The 13,798-nt window shown below is 34.8% G+C and overlaps 1 protein-coding gene across 5 annotated transcripts; it reads right to left on the reverse strand.

Moving 5' to 3' along the window:
- Positions 1-125: 125 nt before the first annotated feature.
- Positions 126-13,654, reverse strand: LOC105632507 (AMP-dependent synthetase and ligase family protein). 5 transcript variants are annotated; one of them, XM_037636567.2, is made up of 20 exons: positions 13,243-13,654; positions 12,703-13,152; positions 12,147-12,343; positions 11,609-11,812; positions 10,351-11,073; positions 9,514-10,193; positions 8,810-8,885; positions 8,642-8,728; positions 8,261-8,296; positions 7,565-7,608; positions 6,354-6,462; positions 5,637-5,696; positions 4,540-4,624; positions 4,387-4,451; positions 3,693-3,752; positions 2,064-2,108; positions 1,259-1,368; positions 792-1,182; positions 582-712; positions 126-506 (listed from the first exon to the last, which is right to left on the reverse strand). In XM_037636567.2, the coding sequence occupies exons 1-18, from the start codon at positions 13,535-13,537 to the stop codon at positions 954-956; spliced, it is 3,555 nt and encodes a 1,184-aa protein (XP_037492495.1). In that variant the 5' UTR covers positions 13,538-13,654; the 3' UTR covers positions 126-506; positions 582-712; positions 792-953. The 5 variants fall into 5 exon arrangements, with proteins under 5 accessions (XP_037492495.1, XP_037492497.1, XP_012070289.1 ...); XM_037636569.2 differs by lacking the exon at positions 11,609-11,812; XM_012214899.4 differs by lacking the exon at positions 8,261-8,296 and having other exon boundaries at positions 13,243-13,653.
- Between the last annotated feature and the right edge of the window lie 144 nt (positions 13,655-13,798).

The following is a 13,798-nucleotide window of genomic DNA, read 5'->3' on the forward strand; positions in this document are numbered from 1 at the left end:
TAATTAAATTGTAAAATTATTTTTCAAATCATTGTCATATATATATATATATATATATATATATATATATATATAGTATAATATTTTTATTAAATTATAAAAAAATTCTTCATTGAAGTTAAATATTTGTACATAAATAAATAATTTTATTATCATTTAATCTTAAATTTAATTTAATTTTTAATAAATGATCATTGAGGGCATAAATTTTTGGAGGAGGTTGGAGTTGAATTCAAAACGTTTTCCTCACTCTTGAAAGGTTGTGGCCACCAAACTATGCCTAGATAGTTAAATGACTGATGGTTAGGTTGTATAATAACAAGCATCACCAATTCCCAATCCCATTTCCCCCTCTTGCTTTCCTCTTTTTGTTGCTTGCTTTGAGGTTTACAGAGAAGTTATCACTTGCTTGTTTTCCTTCAAAATGTCTACTGAGTCCAGTTGCAGCAAAAACATATCTGGCCTTTCTTCCAGGGTAACGAACAAGTCATGTCAGGTCCGATAGCCTGCCAAATGTTTTATGTTATCGTTTCCTGCTCATGTCTATAATTGAAATACAGCAAAGAGAAAAGGTCAATTACTCTGCTGGAAGTGTTTCTGAACTTTTTCGAAGATTTTCCCTGCTAACGAATTGGATGCTCCTTTGGTAAGGATCTCTTGAGAATTTTGAGGCTGCTCTTATTGCCGTGGTGATCAAACTTTTCAACTTTAACTACATTATAAGAGAATCCCAAACAATATTCCTTTGTTTTTTATTCCAATATAATAAAAATAATTCAATAAAAGTTTACCTCTCTCTATCAGTTTATGGTACTTGGTGGAGCCACCCAACATTAGAGAAAACACATCAGCTTTGAGCTTCTTCGTTACCATATTAAGCAGCCAAGATGTCCAGAGTAAATGGTAATTATATGACTGTAAATGGTAATTATCTATAACCGCATCTTTCATTCTTATGTGGAACTCTGGTTTTCAAGTGCAATGCAGTGCACATAATCATCCCTACAACCGACAAAAATCCTTCCGCCAATCATCACCGGTGAAGAGAATATATCTCCTGGGAGCTTCAACTTAGCAATTTCATGTACTACATTTTTGCTCGGTTGATTCACCTTGCCTGCTATATCCAAGTTGATACGAAGCAAATGTATGGTTCCAGAACTTGCACATACACAAATCAACCTGTAGATGTCATGAACAGATGTTAGATGATGTACACATATTCAAAATTTCTTAAAGCTTTCTGTGGTTTCCTTGCCTGTCTGACACAAGGGAGGCACCTGATACCAGCTGCAAGTGTTCATCAACGTAAGCAGATGCAGTTATTGAATCTCCAATATTGTACTCCCAAAGTAGATCTCCTTTTTCCTGAAATGAACCTCGGGAATCAAGGATGTGCAATGAAAGTAAAGTGAATAGGTAAAAACAGTATGAAATTTCCATACAATATTTCAAGGCTGGTAATTGCTTTGAATATAATATACGCAAAATTAATGATGTAAATCATAAATACCAGAATTAACAAAAAGGATAATGAACAAAAGAAAAAAAGAAGAATTTTAGTTAGCACAGAATTTGAAAACATGAATCCCATTTCCTTATCAGATCATGAAAGGGACTCATTTCTAAGATATTTTTTTCTTCTGATACACAAGACATAAGACCAATTAGAGAGCAACAAGCAATTGTTTTGTTAACACAAAGCCCCAACAGTAATGGAAAAAAGTAAAAAGCATCCCAACTTCTTTCAGTTTTTCATCAATTTCCTCCAAAATCTACTTTTTTTTTGTAATTCAGATTCCAGGAAAGACCAACATTGCTTAGTTCTGAGTTGTAAAAGGACATGGACAAATACTTCAGGTTGTGATTTAATATACACATCAGCTTAGATGCCGCAGATGGTCCATCTGTTTTTTATAAAAATGCCATGGTCCCATATCATAGCTAGAAACCCATAAATACCATGGGAACCATATAACATAAATATATATTGATTGTCAACGATTTCAGCAAAACATAAAGACAAAACCTGGCATACATATTGGTACAAAATTAAACCTTACCAGTTCAAATGAATATATACTTCCACTTCTTGAACATACCAACACCTGTACAAAAAAAAAAGGAGACAAGGGGATATTTGAATCAGCAACCCATCCATTTTACACCCTATGATTGTTTCAAATTCACATGTGAAGGGGAGGGAAGTCACAAATTAATGTTACAGGATATAGAAAACAAGCTGCAAATTTATACTTAAAACTATGAGGTTAAGCTAACTTCATTGGCAGGAGAACCAAAAGAATTGCGCAATTGTTGCAGTTGAATTCTGCTGAACTGTCTTCAGAATCAGAGAAATTCAAGGTTAAGTGGATATTACAGTAGGCATACTTCAAATATCAATACATGGAAAAAGTTTCATATACGGGTAATTCAAGCAGGATTGTTGTTCTCAAGACTCCTTAATACTTCTCCTGGGCCATTGTCTCGGGTAAATTAGAACTGGATTTGCAGATCCTAGAAATCACTAAGTATCAATTGATGATTGAATATTCCCAGAAGCATTCATTCTTAAATATATTTAAATAATTAAAGCAAAAAGAAAGCATGTTACATCTAGAATGGATCATACATAACAACTGATGTTCCTGGAGTGACCAGATTATAACAATTGAATCATCCAACATTTATGGCAGTAAAATTAATTGTCCATTTTAAGAGGAATTGTAAAACCATAGTGCTTTTTAAAATGAAAGTGGCACAGCACCATATCATAACTAGAGATTTACTCTCCAGAGGGTCAAGGCTAAGCTTCTGAATCTATACCAGTCAAGAGCTCTCTATAGTTTACAATAGAGAAAAAAAATAGATTCCCACAGTATTTTAGGCATCCTTTAGTTACATTTTCTGCTTCCAATTTTCACATTTCGCTAAAAGAGCACAATGTAACGGTTCCACAGTAGGACAAGCAACCATTTTTCAAGCTATTTTTGAAGTTGAAGAGTTAAGACATCCATTTATTCTTTAGCTTGATCAATTAGGAGCTCATTGAAATTTTTTTATTTCTTTCATTTCTTTTGAAGGCTTTTCTATATGATATTTTAGTGTTTCAGTTCACTATAAGATCACAAAATTCCTTTTCCGTGTAGTGAGAAGTATGAAAGCTCAACAGCTTGAAAACCTTATCTACGGCCATGCTGCCTAGGGTAAGTTATCTGATTCTCCTGCTCTATTCTGCTTTTATTTCCTAGCAATCATCTCCCTCTGGCCCATTTTTAGCCTTTTGACTTCCCAAATTTCACAAGTATATTAAAATATGCACACCAAAAGCTCGAAAAAAACCTCACAATCTGAAATTCAGAACCAGAACATGAAACTCCAAACTCAAACTCAATTCTACAGTCAAAAGTTCAAATCCCTAGAACCGGAATGCTCATTAAAAACTCTCCATCAATAAAGGAAAATCTCAATTTCCCTTCAGAAAATCATTGGAACCCCAAATTTGTACTTCCCACTAACAGTAATTTTTAACTTAATTTCAGATAAAAAGGTTACTGGTAGAAACCATTCATTTATTTCTGCACTTTTCCCATAAATAAAAGTTTCCTTTGGGTGAAAGAGAACAAAAGATAAAAGGATAACTTCATGCAGAAATATAAAAATCATAGTTAAAACAAGATAAAATGATTCACCTGAGAAGGAAGCGCATAAGACGTGCAGGCTCCCGCAAATACAGGACCACCTGTTCTACACTGAAGAAGAAAATGATATTGAAAAAAATGTGTCCAAAGTTGTTCCAGAATCACGAACAAAGAAAGGCTATATAACAATAAACACTACTATTTTGGTCAGGAAAAGGAGACTGAAACAATTATTGTTCACAACATTACAAATGCTTGCCTCATTCATGAGTATGTGCCAGAAAATCCCTCACCCTTCCCCCCCCCCCCCCCCCAACAAAACACAAAAAAAAAAACACCTCTCTTCTTATAAGCTCAAGGGGCAACAAATGAAGGGAACATCTGGCAGATGCAGGATAACATGAACTGAAGTGATCAATAGGGGTTAAACATGACCTTGAAACTTGAAGAAAACAGTTGATTCAAGTATACCCTGAGTTCATGATCTACATCATATCTGAGTTTAAGTAACACAAATTTCGACAGTTCCAGGAGGACAACAAATAAATATCCTTTCTCTGCCTGGACTATTCATGGATAAATGTTACTTAATATGGCAAACTTCTTTTTCTTTTTCTCATTCATCTAGTTTAAGGAAAGAATTTATATGGAACTTCTAAGATGTCTCATCATAATGGACTGAGGAAAAAATGTGATAACAATATGAAAATAAATTTGGATAAAATGCAATGGTATAAATTCATACCCGCCAAATGATAGATCCTTCTGAATCCAATACAACAATGTTTCCATCCACTAAACAACAAATCACTGCACCAAAAAGGAAAGGGCATAATGATGACTTATGACAAGATAATTGAACCGCAAAGGAAAGTATTCAAATGAACAATATGTATACCATATCCATGTGGAGAACCAACTGAAAGTGACCCAAATACTGGCACCTCTAGCTCATGCCGCCATAAAGTATAAAATGGCAAAGCCTGCATTTGTACAATTATGCCAAGTAAATATAGCGCCTTAGGAGTATCTAAAATAAAAAGGCTATCCCATTGCGCTAAAGCATGCCCCCCCCCCCCCCCCCCCAAAAAAAAAAAAAAAAAAAAAAAAAAACATCCCTTGAAATGCAAGGTGCATTGGGCGAGGGCAGTCAGAGATGTGTAACCTAACCCTTGCATTTGCAAGGAGGCTATCTCCTTGGTTTAAGCCTTATACCCATACTCAGGCTCACCTTAAAACTATATCAAAAGTAAATACTCAAAATTTAACTTACAACCAAAAAGGTACTTTTGCTTGGTAACTAAATTTCATTTACCATTAAACATGAAAAAGCAACAAACGGGCTCAATTTCAGCTTGTTTGTTAACAATGGAGCACATTTGAGCTCATATTATTTCAACCAAGAGCTAATGAGCTTGGCTCAATAACCATAAAATGGATAAGATGTATTTAAATGGTACACAGGAAACAAGTATATAAACTTCTAATTTGGAAACTGATTGGACACAATGAAATATAGTCACAATGACAGCAATGATATTGGTGACAGATTAGACACAATAATGGTCAGCAAGGGGGTAGTAAAGGATGGTTTGAAACAGTGATTGTTAGTTTTTATTCTCCTTTCACTTCTTTTCTTTTGATTTGTAAGATTGAAGCTTAAGGAATGAGTTTTACTACTTTTTTCCTTGTTGCTTTTCTAGTAGTCTTGTTAATAATTTCTTGCCAATAGTACTTGTCATGCATAAATTCCAATGTAATAATTGAAAGGGGATTCTAGAACCTTTTATAGTTCTGAAATCACAGACTGTCAAAAGCCACAATTAAAATCCCATTTATAGCCAATCCAAAACACCCAAACCTGAAATACTTCCTCTATATACACATCCTTTATTACAGGCAATTGACAAAAAACAAAAATTCACTATTTAGGCTTGGGCACCTCGTAATGAAGATAATGGGATAATATAGTTGCAGCAATATTAGCAAAATCACCTTTATTGATACAGCTGTCACACGACCACTTGTAGAAGCCACAAAAAGAGTGTCATGCACCTAACATAAAATAATTAAATATTAAATCAGATGATAAAGTAAAGATGATTCAGTAATTTCCACATTGGATTTACTGTATTCTGACAATACAAGTAACAACAGTATTTTCTATTAATACACGGATTGAGATAATCAACTGTGTTAAGCTAAATTACTAAACCAGTACACCTGCATATAGATACAGCTCGGGATCATGGGTTCCATACCTTCCCCAAAAGAATGAAAGAAACATATGGATGGATAGAAGTCATAAATCCAACACAATGAATTACCTTTAACTTTCCTGCTTTGATACTATTAAGGCCAAATAATAAAAATATAAACCATAAGGATACATTCAAAAACACAAAACATCAAATGGGCTGAAAATCCAGCAAAAGAAAAAATAAATAAAGATTTCCATAGCATCTATCTAAGGAAATGGGTGCAAGACATAGGAATATATAAGAAAAATGCCATGCTAAAAAAAGATGCAAGAATTGACAATATCATAAAATGTTGACTGATTAAAAATATAAAAACACAATCCATTTGTACAGTCAAAATGAAAAAAAAAAAAAAAGAAAAGAAAAGTCACTGGATGCAGACAAATCATGCTGTCCCACAAACAAAAGTAAATAGGCATATCAGTTAAAAAAGCTAAATGTAAATATTCACCTCATCAATAGCAGGTGACCCAAATACACTTCCACCACATGAGGTCTTATATGTACAGCAATGGTTTTTGTAATCAAGAGCATATAAATAGTGATCATGTGAGCCACACCTGTAGATGTTTCAGGCAAGACAAATAACTTGTTACAATTTGTAGAACATTTTCCATGAAAAATCTTTTAATACGAATTGTACATAGTGCAACCAATGTTAGGCGACAAAGCCAGCAACATATAAAGAGCAGTATTACAGTTCTCTGTATCTCTGTTAACCTTATTCCATATATGGGACTTATATGAGAAAGATGAGGAATTCAAAGGCTTTTAGTCAATGAGGCACCATCAAAGAAATTGGAGGCCTCATTCATGATACAAGGTGACAAATCAAGAGGTCCTTCTGCTAGTTTAAGAGTTCTTGACCTAGTGAGAAAATAAGAGGCATAACTGTGCCTGGACTTTCTATGGAACTGCTGCAATAAATTCTTCACCCAGAGAAAAGAAGTGAAACTTGAAGAAGATATTGCCAGCATTTTAATTTATTTTATTGATCAATTTGAAGGATATTATATTACATTCTTTTTATCTTTTTTTTTATTTAGGACAAAAAAATTTATATGCTATTTTGGTTTACTTCTATTGAGTACTTTGGGTAATTGTATGTAATTCTGCAGTTTGCTATATTACCTCAGGAACATTACATCCAGACCTAGAAACAAAGCCTATACAAAGCTCATATTATGCTGTGGAACAATTGGCAGTTTGATGAAAATTACAATTTGGAGAGATTATCTTACCTGTTTTTCCTTTTCACTCTCTTTCTATTTTCTGATTCCTTTTTTTTTTCTAACTAATGAAAAGCTAAGAAAAGGCACCAGATGTGCAACCCAAATAGAAAGGAGATATTATTTACGTTTGATATAATTTTAGGGTTTTCTACCCTCCTGCTACTTCACTGTTCTCTTTTCTTGCCCTATTCTACTTACTTCCCTCTAATTCTCCTTCTACCATCCAAATGGAAGGAGGAATTCTGATAAATAGAAATGATTGATTTCATATTCAAGTGTCATTAAGTGCTTGGAAAGAAATCTACCTAGTCCTCTTGTTCAGCCACTACGCAGAAAGAATATTCAGTATCTATATTCAACCCAAAAGCAACAGAAAGCAATATCAATAAGCTCAGCCAACAGAGGCATGATGAGTGGAAAAATATAGTACCAGATTAATTGTCTGTGCATGTCCACCAAAGGCTGGCACTTCACCTTCATTGACAAATAAAAAATCAACATCAACATATATCAGAGATGAACTTCTAAAATAAGTGCAAAGCATTAAAAAGAAAGCTGCAAATGAATGAAGGACGTCTCCCTCTAGTTCTTCCAATTATACAAGCCAACACACGCACATACTTGCATACTCTTCCAGCATCTCAGCTCAACCAAAAACAAAGATGCAACAACTTTATTATCATAATCAGACACTGATATGCCACCATCCCAGGGCTATTACCACAAGAATTTGATAAATCAGATGACCAGAATCAATTAACACAACCTTACATCCCCGTTATAGAATGGAAGAACATCTCAGAGAATAATTCAATGTATCCTCAGGAGCCTTGCATAGTTCACTAATGCAAGCAGCCACTTGTGGCAATGTCCATGCACATAAGAGAGAGAGAGAGAGAGAGAGAGAGGAACAGAAAAAAAGGGGAAAAAGGAAAAACAAAAACGGTAACATTCAGCTAAGAACTTCCAAAGATAAGCCCATACATTTTAATAAAATCAAGCTATATGCATACATTTCTACTGACATCATTTGAACTTGGAAATGCATAAGAAGACAAAAGCTATAAGAAGATTCTATGACCAGCAATTTTCCCATCAAATCTTCCTTTTTAAAAACAATGCTTACCATATTTAAAAGCTCCATAACAGTTTTGCCGAAAGCCTGCACAAAATGATTGTGGGTTCGGCATGTAGAGGTTTTAGGACTACTAATTTTAGGAAAACTTAAAAAAAATAATTATTTCAGGCATTTTGCTTTATTATAAGGGTTATGATTTATTTTGAAGCGATTAAATAAATATTTACAGGGACTATTTTGCTTGAATCACTATGTTGATAAAATTAAAATTTCATACAATTGATTTTCTTTATTTGTTTCACAGTTCTAGATCACAAACAGTAAACGGAAATGAAAACTGATAATTAGTAAATATAAAATGATAAAGGATTCGATGAAGTGGCCTCCTAAACAAGTAAAACTACAGATTTTGCCATTTTATGATCATACCTCAGCACCTGTTTGAAAAGTCCAACAAATATTGCCATTGAGAAAGTCAATAAAATATAGTTTCCCTTTGTAACATCCAACAACAATCTGTTAGCATATAGAAAAATATTCAAAGCCCTTACCACTCAAAATGGAAACATGATGAATTATGCAAAGTATGGAGCAAACCTGAGAAAAATCAGCGACAATTGCTGCTGAACATTCAATTCTTCCATGGAGCTTGACTTCCCACAAGACAGAACCACTAAACCAAAGCATGCCGTAGTATACCAGAGTTAGAAGATGAATAATTAATGCTAGTGTACTAATGATATAAAGTTCATAATTTCATTTCGAATAACATGCAAAAAAGATGCTTCATGCACTGGGTCACCCTTTTTTATAGAAGGGAGTAATATAATAAATAGGAATCAAAACAGAACAAGGAAACCCCATCAGCCATCTAGCATTTTGCTCCAGTCAAGCACACTAAAGAAAGCCAGCATGCCACGCCTACAAATTTTGACTTCGGTTCCATAATAACTTTTGATCTAGAACACAAAAAAGTCTCCAATTTCTCAAGTAGTGTTCATGGTAAGATTCTGGACCTGCACCAAACTTCTGGAAGAACCTAGACACTTTTCTTCATTTCCTTCTTTTGGTGCAAGTTGATTCTCTTATACTCTAAACCCACTCTCAGGTATCCTATCTATGGCTGCTCTTAAGCCAGTTAAAAAGGCCCTAAAAGGAGTTCATCCAGTGGTCTTCATGTCATTGTTATTTCAAGTGTTACAACATGATATTTCAAAAATGGTGATTATAATGATAATCAGCTGATAAAAATAATACTTATAATTAGCATTTCTCTGTCATGAACCAGAAAAGGATCTTACCATTTAGCATTTATGCAGATAAATTTATGTGCATGAGATCCAATAAATAAATAGACATTTTGGTCTTTAAACACAACTAGAGGTGATGCATCTACACAAGACTCCATGTGAACCTTCCACAATTCCTGTATCAAAAAGCATTTTCTTTTTCTCATAACTTCTGCTGACATGGATAATTGGTGGGTATTTCTCATCCCGCACTCCCCTTCATACATAACCTTGTTGCAACGGCTGAATGAACAAGAGATTGGTGCCAAAGAAGACCAAGGATATGCATCATTGAGACTAACACATCCTGAAGAAATATGTTTGTTCAAATCGACCTTAAAGCGCTTGGGTACTGCATCATTATGGTCACTCTCTAGATCAATGTTGTTCAGTAGCCGCTTCTGTGATATATGACTAAGATTAGGAATTGCTGAATAAACAGGAGGAGACAAATTTGAACTATGTGCTTCCAAATTTGATTTCCAACTAGTATCCGTTCTGACATCTTTGTAGTAGGATTCATTATCTAGGAGAGCATTGTAAAGTTTAGATGCAGTTGGAAAGTTATAAAGCAATCTCATATCAATTCCTAGATTATAAGAAACCTGTGCGGCTGTAATAGAACTACCACCCATCATGAAGAAATCATCATCACCCGAAACATCTTCAACCATTAAAGCGTCAGAAAATGCCTGTCAAAAGACATGGCCATGTTATTTCACTTGCTCAATGGAGTAAATGGTTAGATAGAAAGAAAATAGCAAGTGTTCTTTGTTCAATTAACTCAGTGCCTATCTGAAGGAAGCATAGATGTGTGAAAAGATTAAAAATCATAAGTGCAGGGAAAACCTTTTTTATGCTATGCAAGTGATGACTGATCTTAGTGTTGCCAGTCTTATCTTGGACATGGGTGGTCGAAAATGCTGAAGTTTCCAACAAGGCATAATCAACTTTTCCACTGGAAGAGATAGGCAATAATTCTGTGAATACAAAGTGATTAGGAATCATGACTAAAGGAACCTTGCCAACCATCCAACTTCTGATTGAAGATCTGACTGAATCACCACTTTTATCTTTATCTTTTAATAACAAAAAAGCTTTAAGGAGCAAAAGCTTATCTGGACCATCAAAAGAAATCACCGCAGCATCAACAACATCAGGATGTCCCCTGAGTGTATCTTCAATCTCTTCTAAGGCTATACGTTGCCCGTTAACTTTTATACTGCGATCAGTTCTCCCCAAGAACACCAAATCACCACATTGAAGCCGTTGTGCAAAGTCACCAGTTCTATAATATACTTGACTGCCACAGTCATCCACCAAACAGTTACAGACGAAGTTCTTATGCATTTTTACACTGTCAAATGGCATAATTGCAGACTTGGAAGAGTAACCGCTACAAACACATAGACCACCAACACATATCTCTCCCTGGATAGGTGTATCAGTTTCACCAATGAGTAATACATCACAGTTAGAAATAGGTACACCAATTGGAACACTTGTTAGTGCCTCTGTCTCCAAAATCGCTGGCAATCTCTTGCAATCAAAATATGTACAGTCACCAGATACCTTAATTCAAAAAGTTGAGGTATTTTTTCAGATAGGAGAGATGATTTATAAAAGAGAGAGAGATGCAAATTGCAGGGATAAGAACAAGGAATACAGTCAGTAACTGTAAGTACCTAACTACACAGGAAACCACATAACAACATGATTGATAAACTCTTATCCAAGCCATTGGCATAATAATGGCAGTATTGGTACTAATGATTTAAGTAGTACATATTAGCATTATAGGATGAAAGAAAAGCAAAGGGAAATTTAAAGTATAAAAACAAAAATAATCAAAACAAGAAGCTAATAAATGTTGCACATATACTGCTGTAAGTAGCACAGAAAAACATTAACTTTAGTCCAGGATTCAATGTAAAATATCCATGACAAACATGGATTTCCAAAAAGCAGCTATGAAGATGAGAATAATAATGAAGCAAGACAAAACAATTGTAAATTTCCTTTATTCCTATCGTCTGAAACAAACAGTAAATATTATACTTGGCATCTGACCACAAAAAAATTTAAAGAGACATTTCAAACATCTAACCTCTGTACTCCCATACAAATTCAAAATAGAGGTCCTGGGCAGTAAATTCGAAAGCAAATCCCACAAGGATAAAGGAAACACTTCACCACTTAGCACTAGCAATTTCAATGAGTCCTGAATCTTCATTTTGGATAGACTTTGCAAAGCAGGAAGGATAGCTCGCATTAGTGAAGGAACAGCAATAAGCCTATTTATATGGTAGCCCTACAGGAATAGTTGACATATCCATTACTAAGTGCAAACATCATCAACTGCATAAAGAATATAGATACCAATAGTGAAAGCCAAATCACTTATCCTTCCAAGAATGAAAACAACAAAAGTCAAATACACAGCTAGAATGAACCTTGAGCTCATATAAGTTATTCAAAGCAGAAACTTTGATCATAAAACAAAATGCAAAATCCAACATAAGGCCCGTATTTTAATCATATTAAAAAGAAACAAACTTTAATCAACTTTATAATCTGGAATCTGAAGTACAGTAAATTCAAGAGTCTGCAAGGAAGCTAAAACCAATCACAATAAGCAAGTGTACCTGTAAAAAGTTGACAACAGAAAATGGATCCTTTCTCAGCTGATTGAAAGGAGGGATAACCAGTGTACACATACCAAGCATAGCACCAAGAAATTCTTGCAGGTGGTCAATAAAACTTATTGATGTTTTGAACAATAACATTTCCTCTCCATCCAAGGGGTACAATTCTTGCATCCACAGGAAGCGATTCAATAGACCTTAAGTGGGGAAAAAAAATTGTATCATCAAACAATGTTGCATATAAAGAAGAACTCAGGGAATAGACAGGTGCAAATGTGCAATTGATGAAAAATGAAGAATTGCCTAGAGATTTGCTTACTTTATGAAAGTACAAAGTGTAATCAAAGGCCCTTTTTTTTTTTTTTTTTCTTCCTGCTTTTAAATTTTGTTGTTGTAATTAGAGGGAAAGGTATAATTTTGAATAGAATATTACATTAAGGAGTCCTCAAAAACACGAACTACGTCATGAATTAACTCAAAGGAAATTTTAGCATTTCGTATAAAAATATTTTCAGCTCATTCTTTTTCTACACTGTAGCAACAATAAAATGCTTACCTTCTTCTGTGCCACACACGCCTTTAGGCTTTCCAGTTGATCCAGAAGTGTACATTAAATAACAGAACAATCTTCTTTTCTCTTTTTCACAAGGCCAAGCTAAGTGCAATGGACCAACAAACTCTTCGAAACTTTCCTCCAAAGAAAAAGATAAGACAGGACAACAACCGCATTCGACAAGCCAATTCCACTCATGAAGCTCACTAAAACCACCTTTACTAAATGATGATTCAGAAGTAATAACAACATCAGCAGCCGAAGAAGAAACAATTGATAATATTCTATCTTTTGGCCATGAAGGATCAAGCGGCAAAAAAGCTTCTCCGCACCTCAAAATTGAAAGTACAGAGATTATGTACTCCAAGGAAGGTGGCATATATATTCCCAATATCTTTGGCCTATACACATTCTTATACTCAGGTATGCTCTGCTCGTCATGGTTACCGTTACCTGCAACATTCAAAATTACATCTAACAATTGTTGATTGATTACACTAGACAAATTTTAGAGGAAAAGGAAAAGAAATTCAAAAAACGCACTATCAAGAATGCTGCGGAGGCGTGAGCTGAGGTAATCAACAGACTTTAACACGTCAGCGAAAGTGAAACATTGGTCTCCTTCGTACACCGGTGGACTAGAGGAGACAGAGCTGCCACTGTTGATCAATTTTGCCGGAATCAGGCGCTGATCACCATCGGATGATGCCGCGAGAATGGCTGCTATTTTTTCAGGATTTTTGCTTGCTGCTTTCAGAAATTCGTGAGAAATGCAGCAATGTTTTTCCTGCTGGTGCAGCTGCTGCTGCTCTTTTCTGTTGCTATTCCCAGAAGTCATGGCCAACACAGACCAAATGTATGTGCTTCCTTTTTGTATGAACGGAGTGAATTATACCGAGTGGTTTATTCACGACGGAAACAATTCCTTTGCCAAGCAGAAAAGTTTCCCCGTTGGTTGGAGAAGGAAAAAATGAGAAAGATACCAGTCTAGAGAAATTTTGTTATTTTGGGCTTGGTGTGTTGGTCCGGACTGGGCTTAAGTTCTTTTGGGCTTTAAAAATTGAACATTGAGGTTATTATTATTGTTTGGGTTTTTACT

This window comes from Jatropha curcas, chromosome 2 (assembly GCF_041381405.1).
Source record: "Jatropha curcas cultivar XTBG-Jc1 chromosome 2, XTBG_Jcur_1.0, whole genome shotgun sequence".
Taxonomy (NCBI): Eukaryota; Viridiplantae; Streptophyta; class Magnoliopsida; order Malpighiales; family Euphorbiaceae; genus Jatropha; species Jatropha curcas.